Source organism: Macaca mulatta, chromosome 16 (genome assembly GCF_049350105.2).
Source record: "Macaca mulatta isolate MMU2019108-1 chromosome 16, T2T-MMU8v2.0, whole genome shotgun sequence".
Lineage (NCBI taxonomy): Eukaryota > Metazoa > Chordata > Mammalia > Primates > Cercopithecidae > Macaca > Macaca mulatta.
In genome coordinates, this window is record NC_133421.1 from 75,433,387 (window position 1) to 75,451,137 (window position 17,751).

Genomic DNA, 17,751 nt, shown 5'->3' on the forward strand with positions numbered 1-17,751 from the left:
GGAAATCCATGAAGAGAAAATATACCATAATACCTTTGGGAATAAGTTTAATAAGAAATGTACAACACAACCATCCATATTAGGATAGATTTCAATTGTAATGAAAAAATGAATGAAATGCAAAGAGATGTAAAGTTCCTGAATGGGAAGACTCAATATTGCAAAGATGTCAATTGTCCTGAGACTAATTCATAAATTCAATACAGTCCCCATAAGACAATCAGTGGGATTAAAAAAAATGAACTCTACAATCTTAGCCCAAGATTCACGTGAAGGAGAAAATGCTTAAGAATAACTAAGACAATTCTTTAAAAAGATGATGAGAGGAGGCTTCTCTTTATAGAGGATATTTACTACATATTAGTACTCTTCCAAAAGGTTTTACTTGTAATGCCTGATTGAATCCTCACAACAAATTCATAAAGTGAGTACCGCTATTAATCTTTTTTCAAGATAGGGAAACTGAGGCAAATCAAGCCAATATCTTGCTTGAGGTTCCATAGCAATTAAGTGGAAGTGGCAGAGCTGGGATCTGAAACCAGGCACTGTGACTCCGTAGCTCATGCTCTTAAGTACCATAATAGATGGCTCATACTGGCAGAGGAAATCAATGAGTGAGAAAGAAGAAAAAGTCCCAGATTCACACGCATATCAAAAATTTGATTTTTGGAAATGATGACATTTCAAAAAAATGTGAGAAATATATCTCAGTCAGTACATGGTATTAGTATTAATAACTGGCTATCTATTTGGAAGGGAAACTAGTAAGATTCCTGTATTAGTTTTCTATCATTGCTGTAACAAATTACCCAGTTAGCAGCTTAAAACAACACAGATTTATTCCCTCACAGTTTTGCAGGTCAGAAGTTTGAGGGAGCTCAGCTGGATCCTCAGCTCTGGGTATCACAAGGTCAAAATCAAGCTGTCAGCTGGCCTGGGCTCTTATCTGGAGGCTCTCGGGGAGAATTCACTTCTAAGCTCATTTGGGTTGTTGGCAGAATTCACTTCCTTGGCACTACAGGGTTGAGGTTCCCATTTCCTGGCTGGCTGTGAGCTGGGGGTCCCTCTCATCTCCTTGCGACGGCTACTCCTCATCAAGTTGTCCTCTCCCTCTTTAAAGTGGCAATGGCGCAATGGTTCTCATGCTTCAAATCTTTCTAGCCACCCCCCGCCCCCTTTTGCCACATTTGCCATGTTCTTCTGCCTCCAGTCACAGAAAGTTCTCGGCCCTTAGTGGTCATATGCCTGGATCGGCCCCACCACTTGGATAATCTGGGATAATCTCCCTTTTTTAAGGTCACTGATTAGTAACCTTGATTATATCTTCAAAATCTCTTGCAATGCAATGTGCATAGTCACAGATGCCAGGGAATGGAGTATGGACCTCCCTCATGGGCCATTCTGTCTACCCCAATCCTTATCCCACATAATATCTCACATAACATAATAAATTTGAGGTAGATTAAAGAGTTAAATGTATGAAACAAAACTCTCAAAAGTATAAGAAAATAAAAGAGAATATATTTCATAATCTAGGTTAGGGAGGACCTTCCTAAGCAAGCTTGGAAACTATAAGGAAAAAGATAGAAGATAGTCTTCTCAAAAAATTAAAATATTGAATAAAAATTAAAAGATAAGCAATTCTGAGAAAGTATTTGCAACTTATCTAACTAGCAAATAATTAACATACAGACTATGTGAAAAATAAACTTTTTTGTTTTTTTGGAGATGGAGTCCCACTCCGTCACCCAGGCTGGAGTGCAGTGGTACAATCTTGGTTCACTGCAACCTCCGCCTCCTGGGTTCAAGCCATTCTCCTGCCGCAGCCTCCCGAGTAGCTGGGATTACAGGCATGCGCCACCAAGCCCAGCTAATTTTTGTATTTTTAGTAGAGACGGGGTTTCACCATGTTAGTCAGGCTAGTCTCCTGACCTCAGGCAATCCGCCCGCCTCAGCCTCCCAAAGTGCTGGGATTACAGGTGTGAGCCACCGTGCCCGGCCAAAAAATAAACTTCTATAGATGAAATTAGAAAAACAAATCAATAGAAAAAATTAGCAATAAATGTGATCAAGCAATTCATGGAAATGCAAATGCTTTCCACTCTTATTAATGAATGTTTAGATAATCCATTTGCAGGTCTGTTTCAAAATGTTAGACAAAGCAGGGAAGAATTATGGGGTCAAGATCCTGGAGATGACATAAAGCAGGAGAATTTGTAAAGCTGGCATGTGGGGACATTTTTACATGGTGGCCTTTGCCAATTCTAGAGTGGTTGGTGAGAGGCTGAGAAGCTGAACAAATCTTTCTTTTAACAGTTTCACACACAAAAAATCCAAAGAGACAAAAATTGCAGTCCAGGGCTCACTAAGGGGGAGTGTCTGATAAAATCCCTATGCTTTGGGTGGATTCCAAAGGGCTACACTCTAGGAGTAGGAGTGAATTGGAAATAAACCAGCTCTCTCCAGAAGTGAAGTTTAGCTTCAAATCATCTCAAATCTCTGAAAATAAATTAAGGCTATTCAAGATTACAAGTGCCACTACCTGTCTATCTAGAAACAAATGTAAGTTCTCTGGAGGAAATTAACATCATCCTAGGTCTTAAATTGTTTCTATAAATTTTCATGTAAAATATCTGGCACTCAATCAAAAACAGCCAGACTCACAAGAAGCAAGACAACACGCCAAGAGAAACAAAAGACAATGAAACAAGATCCTTGTGAGCTCCAGATCATGGTTATGAGACTTAGACTTTATAAGAACCAAGACACAGGTCCAACAGAATAAGAAAAATGATTGTGAATTTTGATACAGAATAAGTAAGTCAAAAAGAACTAATTAGAAAGTCTAGCTCTGGAAAATATAATAAGGAAAAGTAAGAATGAGTTTAAGAGTAGGTTAGACACAGCTAAGGAGAGAGTTAGTGAGCTAGAGGCTGGGTAAAAATAAAATATCCAGAATAAAAACAGACATAGGAAATAGGGCTAGAAGGTCTAATATATATATAATTGTATTTCCAGAAGGAAGACACAGAGACAGAGTTAGGCAGAAGTAAAAACAGAAAAATCTAAATACCCTAACTACTAAAAAAAGTATATCCATAATCAATTACAAATCTACCAACAAAGAAAAGTCTAGGTCCAAATGGCTTCATCAGTGAACTCCACCATATATATTACAGGTGTCCACCACCATGTTCAGCTAATTTTTGTATTTTTATTAGAGATGGGGTTTCACCATATTGGCCAGGCTGGTCTCGAATGCCTGACCTCAAGTGATCCACCCACCTCAGCCTCCCAAAGTGCTGGGATTACAGGAGTGAGCCACCATGCTCAGTACCCCAAATATTTTAAAGGAAGAAAGACTATCAACTTTATACAAATTCTTCCAGAAAATAGAGAGAATAATTTGTTTTATGAGGCCAGCAAACTTTAACATCAACATCTGATGAGAAAATTATAATAAAAGAAAGCTATAGGCCAATCTCCCTGAGAAACATAGATGCAAAAATCCTAAACAAAATATTAGTAGACCAAAATCCATCTACAGGTTAAAAAAAGGGATAACAAATGGGATTAATTCCATGAATGCAATATTATTATATTATTATTATTATATCAATAACATTAGAAAATAAACCTGTAAATTTTATTGCATTCACTGAATAAGAAACAAAATTCATATGATTACTTCAAAAGATGGAGAAAAGGCATTTAAGAAAATTCAACATCTACTTGTGATTTTAAAAATGGAAAATGAACTCTTAGTAAGGATAGAAAGAAAATTCCTTATTGTGATGAAGGGAGCCTATACAAAGTCAATTGTATTTCAGTATGTCAGCAACAAACTGTGAGAAAATGCAATTTTAAAAAATGTCATTTAAGGCCAGGTGCAGTGGTTCACGCAGCACTGTGCACTCTGGGAAGCCAGAGGCAGGCAGATCACTTGAGGTCAGGAGTTTGAGACCAGTGTGGCCAACATTGTGAAACCCCATCCTACTAAAAACACAAAAATTAGCCAAGTATGGTGGCATGTGCCTGTAAACCCAGTTACTTGGGAGGCCGAGGCAGGAGAACCGCTTGAGCCCAGGAGGCGGAGGTTTCAGTGAGCCAGGATCATGCCTCTGCACTCCAGCCTGGGTGAAAGAGTGAGACTCTGTCTTAAAAGAAAAAAAAAAAAAAAAAAAAAAAGAAGAAGTCATTAAAAACAGCATTATGTTAAATAGGAGCAAATCCTATGACCCAAAAGATGTTAAAGATATCTTCGTAGAAAATGTAAAACATAATAGAAAAATTAATTAATGTTTAAATAAAGTAAAGGATATACTGTGTTCACAGTAATGACTGGAAGACATTAGAAATTGACAAACCGAGTCTAAAATTTATATAGAAATCAGAAGAACCTACCACTGAAACATAAACTTCACAAGGGCAAAGATTTTTGTTCAGTTTGTTCAGCAATGTATATCCACGTCATATAGTAGGTGCTCAGTAAATGTTTGGTGAATTGAAGGTTCAAAGTATCTAAAGAGATTACAGTAAGAGTTCACGCTGAGCGTCATTCAGTTACCATGGCACATTCTGATATACCATCTCATTTACCTTCCTGTTTATGAAATCACACAAAGCCTCAAAATCTTATGTGCCGAATGCAGCAGTTGGGATCATTCGGTTTAGTTTTTCATTCTTTCTTCAGGGCATTCAGGCAAATAAAATCTTAAGCTGAAGAGCAGAAAAATAAGATAAATTGCTGCTCTGGTTTAAACTGGGGGAGCCTGGCCTGAGCACCACCCCTTGGATTATCAACCGTAAGAAACAGGACAAGCATCTGAACACGACGTCTGTGCCCTTTCCACCATAGCTTGCTACCTAACTGAGCTGACAAGAGCCCCCCAAATAAGTTTGTCAGGGCCAAGACAAGCAGGCTACAAATTCCTTCTTATTAATAATAAAAAACTAGACAATCTGGCTGTCAGCGTGCTCTTTACCTCCTATTTCTTGTCACCATTTTGGAATAAACTCAGCAGTAAATCTCACATACAAAACCTAAAAAGGATCTTTAAACTATTTATTTTCCTTTGTTATAATAGAAGCTCCTACAGTATGACCAAGTTTTCTATGCTATTTGTATATACTGAGAGCTAAGTACGTATTAAGTTGCCGGATTCAAAAGAAATCTTGCACTTACTAAAATTTAAATGATGACAATTACATTATATTCTTTACTAATTCTTATTTTTTCATTTAATTCAACAAATTACGTGCATTTGAACATTTTCTAACTGTATTTTTTTTCTACTGGAACTATGCCGTCTAATTTTGTATATAAATCCAACAGGGTATCTACATGGAACATATATTTAAACGGCCTTTTAAACTTCTGAATGGTCTGTTGTATTGAAAAATCACCTTTCTTTCCTTGTTTCTAGTTTCAACTGATGTATATCTGGTACCTTTAAAACATCTCTGCTTTGGCTGGGCGCGGTGGCTCACGCCTGTAATCCCAGCACTTTGGGAGGCTGAGGTGGGTGGATCACTTGAGGTCAGGCGTTCGAGACCAGCCTGGTCAACAGGGTGAAACCAGGTCTCTATTAAAAATACAAAAATCAGCCAGGTGTGGTGGTGCATGCCTGTAATCCCAGCTACTCAGGAGACTGAGGCATGAGAATAGCTTGAGACCGGGAGGCAGAGGCTGCAGTGATCCAAGATTGAGCCACTGTACTCCAGCCTGGGCGACAGAGCAAGACTCTGTCTCCAAAAAGGATGGATAAATAAATAAATAAATAAATCTCTGCTTTTTCATTTGTTTGCCAAAAAACAATTACAACTGCTTATACCTCAAAATAGCCCTTTCTCAACAGGAAAAGGGCTGGACTATAGCAAAAAAAGGAATTGCAAGTTAAGCGGCCTCTCGGATGTTTGATACATTTTTCTGAATATGACAAGCACAATCAGTAGTCGCAAACATTTCTTTCTGCTGACTCACCCCCAACCCTCTTTTTACCATCACTGTGTTGATCTCTACTTTCTCTTTCTACCTGTTCACTGAATTCCATGAATTCAGTGCTTAGTACTATCAGAACAGTAAGACTTGATAGAATACTGTGGAAACATATACAAATATATTCATTTTATCTTCTTGGGAAACTATATTTGATCACCCAGGTTAATGCTTGATAATTCTGCTTGCCCACCAATTTTAAAAGCTGGGATAGAACACATCTTGGTTTTAAGCTTTTTCTATTTTATTCTTTAAGAGCTTCCATAATTTACTTGTTGGGAGTAAATCATATGTTTTAATCGAAAACATAATTTTTAATAAGGTGAAAATTAAAGCCAAAACTGTCTTAAAAATTAAATGGAAAGAAATGAGACTATACCCATTACTTCATTCTAAGAATAGAAGATGAGACCTGGCCCCAAGGCAGGCACAGCCTGGCTTTGAACCCTCCAGTCCCAGGTCAGAGCCCTGTGTGCTCCTGCGCCCTCCCTGTGGTCTTCATCATCCCTCAGTATTCACTGGAGGGACGAAGAGCCACTTCAACAACGTAGAAAATGCTTTATGGAAAAACAGCTGCAGCGATGCAGTCGGTGCTTTGCTGACACATGGATTTGATATGTCAGCAAAGCACGGGATTAAAAACATGCAGCAAGCACAGAGAGGATCCCGCCTCTTTTCTCCTCCCCCGGCACAGTCAGCCCAGTGAGGTTAAAAACAAAGAGAATCTCAAGAAAGCAAAGATGAAACAGAGCACGTTCACACCAGAAGAGTGCTTTAAGTGATCCTTTAAAAATGGCATTGCAATCATTCTATATGGTTTTTAGTGGGGGTTTTGGGTACAAGTGTTTGACTTGCTTTGCCACCAAAATCTATCAGAATAACTGATTTATACGAAATATTTTGATAAGATGATATTTAATAAAAATACTAATGTCCTTGACACAGGTTCAAGGGTTTTTTTTTTTTTTTTTTGGTTTTTTTTTTTCAGAAAACAGAGGCAAGTATTCAAACTGTCACAGAGAATAACATGTGGCCAAAATTAAATGTGGTTCTATCTCTCATAACAAGTCTTAGAATGATGCATCATACCAGCTGTCTGGGAACAAATGTATTTTGTTGGCATGGGAACAAAAGAATTAGTCTGAATTTTGTAAATAAACTGTGGTTATTAAAATTACTCGAAACAAACCAGAATAATAACCATTAAACATGAAAAGTCAATAAAAGTCTTTGAATTACATTTCTGTTGCAATTCCTGTTTTCATAATGTGCTTTGGGATGAAACATAGCTTTGAGTTGTTAGTACTTTTAAATAGACTTCACTGCAGATGAGTTGTCCAACAGCAGCTAAGACTGTGAAGTTTTAAAATCTTTTATGGAAAATGGAAATTAAAGGCTTGGAAATCTGTAGAAGACCAATTCTTTTCAACAATTGTCACAATTGTTGCACAATTGATTTTCTGTCTCTATAGCATCTTCTTCTTTAAGGCTATCTGTGACTCCATAGATTTGTTGGTTACCCTTGATGATGACTGAGGTGGTTTAAAGATAAGCAGTGCTATCCACTGAAAGCTTTCAATTTATTGATTTTGGTTCTCCTAATATCCACGCTACTCCCGGATAGATCACTGGGCATTGTGGGAGGCAAATCAACTCTTTGGGAATACAAACGATACCAGTTGTGATGGTATAACAGGCGGAAGGAGAGAAGGCGCTTCTAGAGATGTCTAATATTACCCGAAAGCTGCCTATACTAAAGGGACCAAGTTTTATTCTTTAAAAACCCAGAGACCCAAGAAGGAATCAGCAGAATGCTAAGTTCATCTGTAGAGAAAAATCAAGGACTTTTTTGGTGTCTTTTCTGCTTTGGCCTTCTTACAGGAGAGATCTGAAAGAAAAATCTGTCTTGTTTTAGGGGACAGCAGAAAGATGGGCCGCATGAGCAGGGCATTGGCATTTTGCTTTCTCTTCATCTTCCCCTGACCTGTGAACCCTTTTGGTGCTATAATGTCTGAGGAATAGCTGAGGGCCCAGAGAAGCCATGAATGATCCTAGCAGATGAAATGACCACCCCGGATGAAAATGATAAAAGAATATCTTTAATATATATATATTTTTTAAGTCTAGACAAGAATACACTTAGAAAAAGTCACTTAGAATATATTTAGGAGGCCCAATAACAAGGGCCTGTGATCAGTACCCAAGTTCCCCAAGCTCAGCAGCTTTTGGAACTCTTCGTCCTCAAAGTCCCTGCGGCCTGTGATCCGGCTAATTCTTCCTCCCTCTTTCCCTCCATCTGTCACCCTCCCTCTCCCTCTTTCCATCCCTTCTCTCTTCCTCCCAATAATTCACCAAGTACCATTGGGCCTGATGCTGAGCCAAATGCTGGGATACAAGGAGAAACATGACACAGTCCCAGCTCAGGTCCCACCCTCAGAGTGCACCAAGTACTCAGGGAGTTCGATGGAAAAAGCTTTAATCGTGATGGTAGGGGGATTTTAGTCCGTTCTCACACTGCTATAAAGATATTACCCAAGACTGAGTAATTTATAAACAAAGGAGGTTTAATTGACTCACGGTTCTGCATGGCTGGGAGGCCTCAGAAAACTTACAGTCATGGCGGAAGGGGAAGCAGGCACCTTCTTCACAAGGTGCAGGAGACAGAGTTAGTGAGAGAGAAAGGGGAAGAGCCCCTTATAAAACCATCAGATCTCATGAGAACTCACTCACCAACACAGGAACAGCATGGGGGAAGCCGCTCCCCATGATCCAGTCACTCCCCGCTAGGTCTCTCCCTCAACACCAGGGGATTACAATTTAAGATGAGATTTGGATGGGGACACAAAGTCTAACCACATCAGGGGGCCACAGGAAGTGCTGCAAAGGCACAGATAGATAAAAGTGGGACATCAGGTGGGTAGGGCTGGTTTGAGGATGGGGGCTCGGGAAAGCAAAGGCCTTACAGAGTGATTCAATTCAACAAGCGCTGGTGGATGCCATGAAGATGACGGATCAGGTCCTTACCCTAAGGGGTGTAATGTCTAGTGGGAAATTCTCTTTGGTTTTCCTGGCTTTAAATTCTCCTGGCTCTGCTCTTCCTGTCCATTCCTTTACAATCCTCTTTGCATCCTCCTCTATCTTATCTGCTCCCATGGCTGTGGCCCTGCTTACCAATCTGCTCATGGCCCTCTTATATCCCTCTATGCTCTTCCTTGTCAATATTATCCACATATTCTGGGTTTCTGCTATATCCACATCAAGATAACTCTGACGTGCTTAAAGTCTTAGGGCTCTTTCTTGACTTCTGGATTCAGATTTTCATTTAAATGCCTCCAAATGAATGTCCTCCTGCTAGCATCTAGGATGAAACATCTAAAAAAATGATAGTGTCATTGTCCACTATACACCAGCTTATCAATTAAAAAACATGGTATTATTTTCAACATATTCCTTTCTTCCACTCTCCAAATCTCTATATTCTGTAAATTTTACCTTTTTAAATATATATACATATATATATATATATATATATATATATATATTTTTTTTTTTTTTTTTTTTTTTTTTTTTTGAGACTGGATCTCCCTCTGTAGCCTAGGCTGGAGTACAGTGGCGCAATCTTGGCTCACTGCAACCTCTGCTTCCCTGGCTCAAGGGATCCTCCTACCTTAGCCTCCTGAGTATCTAGGACTACAGGTGCGCATGACCACACCTGGCTAATATTTTTGCATTTTTTTTTAAGAGATGGGGTTTTACCATGTTGGCCAGGCTGGTCTGGAACTCCTGGGCTCAAGCACCCTGCTTGCCTTAGCCTCCCAAAGTGCTGAGATTACAGCCGTGAGTCACCATGCCGGGCTTGAATTTTTCTTTCTTTTCTTTTCTTTTTTTTTGAGATGGAGTCTCACTCTGTCACACAGGTTGGAGTGCAGTGGTGTGATCTCAGCTCACTGCAACCTCTGCTGCCCGGGTTCAAGTGATTCTCCTGCCTCAGTCTCCTGAGTAGCTGGGATTACAGGCACCTGCCACCGTGCCTGGCTAATTTTTGTATTTTTAGTAGAGACAGGGTTTCAACATCTTGACCAGGCTGGCCTTGAACTCCTGACCTTGTAATCCACCCACCTCGGCCTCCCAAAGTGCTGGGATTACAGGCATGAGCCACCGCGCCTGGTCTGAATTGTTCCTTTTAAATGCGTCTTCACATCTACCCTCTTCTTTCTACCCCTTTTGACAATATCCCGTTCAAGCCTTCCATATTTCTCTTGTGACCAGTGATGTGAATTTTAGGCAAAAACATCTGAATTGGTCTCCTTTCATTTCTTGTTCATCTTCCCTGCTGGACTAACCTTCCTAAAATATAACCTCAGTCATCTAGCTCTCCCCAGCAAAGAGAAAGTCCTCCGTTGCTGGCAACTGCTTTCTAACAGATGACTGAACCGCTCAGCATTCCATCCAGAATTGGCTGGTGGTCCTGACACACACCACAGTGCTCAGTGAAGAGTACATACTCAGTAACAAAGGATCCCTCTTCTCTTTTTTTAATGGATGAAATGAACAAAATGAACTTTCTGGTTCTTGTTTTCCTCTTCACTGATATCACACCTTCTGGTCAAGATGTTACTCAACGTCCCTTGAACACTGGGCATGTTGTGCTCCTCACTCTGCCCTCTAACTAGAATGTCCTTTCTGTCTGTTAATGCCCAGCCCAGATGTTCCCTTCTCCTCTATAAATAACTGTATCACACACGTTGCATCTCTATGATGTTTTACAGTTTTTGAAATATTTTTACACACTTTATCTTGTTTCGATGCTCCCAAGAACCCTGTGGGAAGATATTTTTACTAACATTTTACTGATTAGGAACCCAATATCCAGAAAGGTTGAGTGGCTTACCCATGACCACATGATTAGTAGCGACAAAGGTAGACTGAGAACCAGCAGCGCTTCTCCCACTAGATCATGACAGTCCTTGAAGCCTCTTCTGATGTCCCTCCCTGTGCCTTGGTGAGGGTCTCTGGGACCCTGCAGCCCAAGAGGGAGCCTCTTTCCCCACCCTGCAACTCCTAAACACACACAGTCACCACGGAGACTGTCTTTGGTCACTAGTGTCTCCTAAATTAGTTGATGTGTCTAGGCCTTAAACATGAAGTTAGTTGCTGCAAAGCTGTGATCGAAATGTTAAAGTGTGACTTTTAGCTATTTGAAAATAATGTATGAGTCACTTGTGCCTGCACAGTCCAGGCCTTTAATGCTTGCAAAACCAGATGAGACTTAGAACTAAACCAGCTGGCTGCAAAAAATACTGAGCAGAAAACCAAAGAGGACCCCAGGGGCAGCCCAAGACAGCAAGACAAGGTAGAAGCCAGGTGCCTTCAAGAGAAGGCTGGCAGAATGCTGATCCCTTCTGACCAGCTTTGGAAGGACCCAGTTCCCCTGAGGGCTGCAAGCTCTTGAAAAAACCCCAAATTAGCAAGTGCCACACACTGCCTAGGCAGTGGGACCCTAACCTTCCCCTGGTTAAAGATCCTCCCCTTCCTTCCCACAGGATCAGGGAAGATGGAAGGAAGGACCAGTGCTTGTGTTCTTTCTGCATACAGTGATTCTCAGCCTCCAAGCCATTTAGAAAAAGAACCAAGTTCCAGCTGGGTGCGGTGTCTCAGGCCTGTAAATCCCAGCACTTTTGGAAGGCCGAGGTGGGCAGATCACAAGGTCAGGAGTTCGAGACCAGCCTGGCCAATATGGTGAAATCCTGTCTCTACTAAAAAAAAAAAAACTAGCCAGGCGTGGTGGCGGGTGCCTGTAATCCCAGCTACTTGGGAGGCTGAGGCAGGAGAATCGCTTGAACCCGGGAAGCGGAGGTGGCAGTGAGCTGAGATAGCGCCACTGTACTGCAGCCTGGGCAACAGAAAAAAAAAAAAAAAGAACCAACTTCCATTTCATGCCTGAGGTCTACATTTTATACACATCCCATTTACTCTATCAGACTGTAAACTCCTTGAGGGCAAAATCTGTAACTTATTCATCTTCGTTTCTTCTCAGACCTAACACTGTTTAGCAAAACATACCTATTAAAAGAATAAAATGTTGAGTAAAAAAAGACTGAGTCTCCTGTGAAACACTCAGCATTGTATTTTATTTATTAGAACATCTCTAAAGTATTGTTTTTTTCCTCACTAATTTGTTTAATAAAATATTCTTCTGGGAAACTGAGTGATCAACGTAATTAAAGCTATTCATACTTTCAAATTTTAAGATAGCCAGTTTGAAGCAGGGGTTTTGCTCTGTGAATGTTAATATCCACATATTGTTATGTTAGAATCTGACATTGTTTGGTGTCTTTGTTATAAATACATGCTTTACTCAGTGTTAAGAATACCAAGAAAACTTCTAGGCTATTTATTTTCTTCCTTTTCTTTTGTATAATTTATCAAGCCAAATTATCTCCTCTCAGTGTGAATAACGAAACATTGTTTGCTCCCCATTGTGAATAATGAAACTCAGTGAATTTTAGTTTTATCCATAATATTTTAATCTGTACCTGCACCCGAGTGACAGATGGCAAATATCCATTTTACAGAGTGTTTAACACAGTGGAAAATAACATTCTGGGAGTAAGCAGACCACTTACAGACCTACCCTGGGTCTGCCACTACTGTGTTGTACATTAGGGAAGTCACATCCTTCCTGATGACTCAGTTTCTTTGCACAATGAAGAAGTCTGACTCAAGCTCTGATCTCCCTTCTTTGATAAAATTATGGGGTTCTTGCTCAGATTAAACTGGAATTAGAAATTATTACCTCCTCTTATGAATAAAAATCATGGTGATTTTAAATTGCTGTTTATTGATTAGAGAAGACATCACACTTTTGTAAAGCTGACTTGGGCAATTTATTTCCTGATTCTATTAGTGTTATTTCTCTTGAATCTGCACAAGGAGTAAATTAACCCTTTGTGCCTCCCAATGAGTACACCTTCCCTGAGGACTCCGTGTGCTGATCTGTCCACATGAGGGGACAGAAGAGAGAGTTGGTGGCACCAAGGCATGTGGTGGGCAACGAAGATGCCACCCACCAAGACCTGATGAGAAGCAGCTTTTTGTTCTTAATTAAAAGCATAACTTTTAAAATGCCTCATTCATTTCTTGTTTTTATAGAATCAAAACAGAAATTTTTCTTAAATGAAAACCAGAAACCATTTAAACTTTTTTAAAGCAAGCAAGTTAAAAAAAGCAGCTTAGGAAATTGTCTTTTGTAATTCTGCCAGTTTCAATTTTGATTCCTTAATGCAACTAGTATCAGGATAACAATATTTGCTTGAAAAGAAAGAGAAGATAGTTCTCAGGGGCTGTTTCAAACACATTTTAGTTGTTTGATTGGCTGATGTGAGACTAGCTACTGTTATTGAAGTTGCTTTGACGAACAACAAAAAAATACATTCATAATGTAACAATCTCAACATTTTAGATATCCTTAGTAAACTCATACTTAGCAGATCCTAAAAAGTATCTATGAAAATAGTTCTAATTTTTTTTTTCTTTTTGAGACAGCATCTTGCTTTGTCACCCAGGCTGGAGTGCAATGGCACAATCTCGGCTCACTGCACCCTCTGCCTTCCAGGTTCAAGCAATTATCCTGCCTCAGCCTCCCAAGCAGCTGGGATTACAGGTGCCCGCCACCATGCCTGGCTAATTTTTGTATTTTTAGTAGAGATGGGGTTTTACCATGTTGGCCAGGCTGGTCTCGAACCCCTAACCTCAGGTGATCGACCTTCCAAAGTGCTGGTATTACAGGCATGAGCCACCATGCCCAGCCTAGTTCTAATTATTTTTGACTATTTGTATTAGTGTCACAAATTTAAAGGGGGACATAGGTCAAATTCGGATAAAAGATTAAGTTAAATATAGATGAAGAGTATTTGTTAAATATCTATTATTTATTGTTCAGTTTAATTGAAACAACTGGCTTTTTTTTTTTTTTTTTTTTTTTAGCTACACCCTAGGACCTTGTGGAAAGAACCCAACATCTCATGGTTACAAAGATTATGAAATATTCTGCTTTACCCATGGGTATTTCCTGACATTTCTTTGGTAAACTGTAGCCTAATAGAAGATATCAGGAATTAGTGTAAGAAATATTCTAAAAAGCTATTGTCACTACAAAGATGAAAGCAACTTTGATGATCAAAAAGAAGTCAATAAAAAAAAGACTGAAAGTAGTTCCTGAATCCTTCTCTATTGTTCATTTGGGATTTCTTAATTTCCCTACTCTCAATATATTATGGAATTTTCTGTGTGAAGTTTTGCCATGAATTAAATTGATGTCAACAAAAGTTTTACCTTAAGTCATATTTTACCACAAACTAGAGAAGCCCCAGCCCTCCAGGGAGCACCTTTTCCTGCCTTTAAGAAGCTTGTCTTTTCTCCTTCTTTTAGTTACAAGCGTCATCTACAGAGGATGAGGCTCAGTTGACCTTCAGTGACAATCAGACCTGCTGATTTGACACGAACAAATCCATGCTCCCATCTGAAGAGGCATTTTCATCTCCTTGACTTGGCACATGATGGGCAAGTCTGCTATGCTTGTGCTTCCTTTGCTCATGGCTTTTCTCTGACCATGGAAAGTCAATGGCATTTGCTCCTCTACCAGGAAGCAGGAACACAATGTCTATTTGCCTGCCGTCCTTAATAAGTTACTTTCTCTATCATTGCTATTCAGGCTTCTTTTTGCTAGATCTGTAACTTGAGAATTGTCATGAAAGGAACAAAAGTTTGGAGTTCAGATAAACACGAATCTGAATACTCCTCTATTACCATGTGATCTTGGATCTACTGCTGTGTGATCTTGGATGAGTTACTCAACCACTCTGGATTTTGGCGAGCTATTCACAAAACACAGATGATAATAATGATCTTACGCGGTTATTGTGAAAATTAAATGAACCAGTATGTGTAACATTTCTTGTACAGTCTCTGTCATCTTGTCAGCATTTGATAAGGTATAGTTATTATTAATTTTTTTTTTTTTTTTTTGAGATGGAGCCTTGCTCTGTCTCCCAGGCTGGAGTACAGTGGCGTGATCTCGGCTCACTGCAACCTCCACCTCCCCAGTTCAAGCAATTCTCCTGCCTCAGCCTCCTGAGTAGCTAGGACTACAGGTGCCTGCCACCGTGCCTGGCTAACTTTTGTATTTTTAGGAGAGACAGGGTTTAGCCATGTTGGCCAGGCCGGTCTTGAACTCCTGACCTCGTTGATCCGCCCACAAGTGTTGGGATTACAGGTGTGAGCCACTGCGCCTGGCGTAGTTATTAATTTTTTATTCTAGTATTATTCTATTTTGTTATCCTATACATAGACATTGTATAAAACGTATATGTATATGTGTATATTTATGCATATCTTATATACATGATATGTACATACATATGTGATACACATATGACACAGAGTTTATTAGCGAGTAGGAAGGAATTATAGGAGGGCAAGTCAATTCATTACGTATTAACAGTCAGCATCTATTAGGTGCTTACTTTCATCATTTTGTACAATCCTCTACCGTGGGATCCTGTTTGTAAATATCTCCAGAGATTAAAGAAGAAAAAAAAGCTTCCCTATTACCCTTACTTTTGTATTTCACCTTCCCTGAAATTCAGAATAAGCTAATATAATATGCCAACATTCTTGTACTGAGTTTTACAACCAAAGTATAAACAGTCAATTCCTATGACTGTTTCTGTACATAATAGATTGGTGGCACTTAGATCAATATTAGCAATGCTATACTCAATGGCTGAGGACAATGCATTTATAAAGGGTTTCATCAAGATTCATGGTCTCTATTGATACATGTTGACTTTTTACTTTAAATTGTCAAAATTACCACTAAGTGAAATTTATTATAACCAGAAGAGTTGGTGAAAATAATGCTGCCATTTAAAAATAAAATAGGTCATTAGCTATTGTCATAGCCATACTATTCTGGGTTAAATTACATTATTTTGAAAAGAATGGAAAGAAAGAGGAGAAAACTGAAATTTAAAAGAAAACATGATTTATGCCTCTAAGCAAAATAATATCCATTTATTTTGAAACGATGACACAGCAGACGCTGTTGGCTGCATATTCAACACTCCATTTCCCCTCCTTTTTGTTCCAGTTTTCCTTCTTCTCCCAGTTTCATCACCAGCATGTGGTCCTGATTACTCTAGGCTAGTTTTGTATACTCGGTTCTTTTGCCAGGGATTGGGTATGCCAGGCTAAGCATGTGATCTTCTCTGGCCAATGACATGTAAAGGGAGGGGGTCTTTCCGGGAAAGACTTCCTTACGCATTAGGCCCTAGAAACTGGTAGCCCCTTTCTGCCTCCGAATAGTGCAGATCTGGGCAGGATGCCTGGCACTGCTGCAGCCATCTTGAAACTTCAAGAATGAAGTTTCTAGAATGAAGCCAGCACCGGCAGAGCCATGAGAATGCTTTACTTGTGGACTTCTTGTTCTGTGAGGTAATAAACTGCTTTATTTTTTATGTCAACCATGGGTGGGATATTCTGTTACTTGCACCCAAAGCATCATAACTGAAACAGGTAATGCGTAAACTGGTTTTTTTTTTTTTTTTTTTTTTTTGAGACAGAGTTTTGTTCTTGTCACCCAGGCTGGAGTGCAATGGTGCGATCTCGGCTCACTGTAACCTCTGCCTCCGGGGTTCAAGTAATTCTCCTGCCTCAGCCTCCCAAGTAACTGGGATTACAGGCACCCGTCACCACACCAAGCTAATTTTTGTATTTTTAGTAGAGACGGGGTTTCGCCATGTTGGCCAGGCTTGTCTCGAACTCCTGACTTGAGGTGATCCACCCACCTTGGCCTCCCAAAGTGCTGGGATTGCAGAAGTGAGCCATTGCACCTGGCCGCACACACTTCTTGACCTAGAGAAAGTAAACAGGAGAGTCAAACAGGAAAGGAGAGGGTACCTGTTCCTGTGACTCCAATTCTTTGTGTTGTAACTTTTTCTCTGCACATCGCACCTGATTAGAACGGTTTTCTAATTCATCTTGTAAAATCTGAAACAGTATAAAATAAAGATATCATTAATAATTAGCACACTTGAAAAAACAGTTTTACACCATGAACTGGCATTAAAAAGGCCTCAGATTTCTAGTTTCTTACTCTTGTTCCAAAGCATTCAGGCAAAACAATATCAGACTTTTGTGTGTCAGACCAAGATGTTTTCTGCCTTAAGAATACGAAGTACAAAAACTCTCAAAGTTATAAAACAGACAAATTGGCAGGTGTCAATCATACATTAAAACGTCTCATATCCTTCTCGCGCAGAACCACAAGCGTGTAATAAAGCATATGTAATAAAGCATAACACGATTGCAATGAAAATGGTTCCCTCAGGACACCTGCAAGATACACTTACACTCTGAATATCATTGTGACAGATAGGAATTGTAATATCTGACTAGCAGAACATTTTTCAAAATTATATTATGATAATTTGAGTAAATTATAGTAGCCATAAATGAATTTCTTTATAAAGTCAGAGAGAATGGTATGGAATTTGAGGAATTTGTAAGAAATGGACAGAGGTGAACTCTTTCAGTTGCCAAGTAGCTGTTTGAAATAGAATTCAGGTTGATATGGGAAATAGAAACCACAAAGACCAATAATTATCACTGTATCAATCTATGTTAGGTAAAGGGGTGAACTAGAAAAAGAACTTGTAGTTTCCACGTACTATTTCTATAGTGACACTGGATTG

The 17,751-nt window shown here is 39.5% G+C and overlaps 1 protein-coding gene across 23 annotated transcripts in view; it reads right to left on the reverse strand.

Annotated features, from left to right (window-relative positions):
- CEP112 (centrosomal protein 112) overlaps positions 1–17,751 on the reverse strand; it is a 535,678-nt gene that overhangs the window by 36,361 nt on the left and 481,566 nt on the right. For all 23 annotated transcript variants that reach the window (XM_077972556.1, XM_077972553.1, XM_077972559.1 and 20 more), the window contains one exon: positions 16,958–17,047. In XM_077972556.1, coding sequence (XP_077828682.1) covers positions 16,958–17,047 — 90 coding nt within the window. The remainder of the gene's footprint in view (positions 1–16,957; positions 17,048–17,751) is intronic.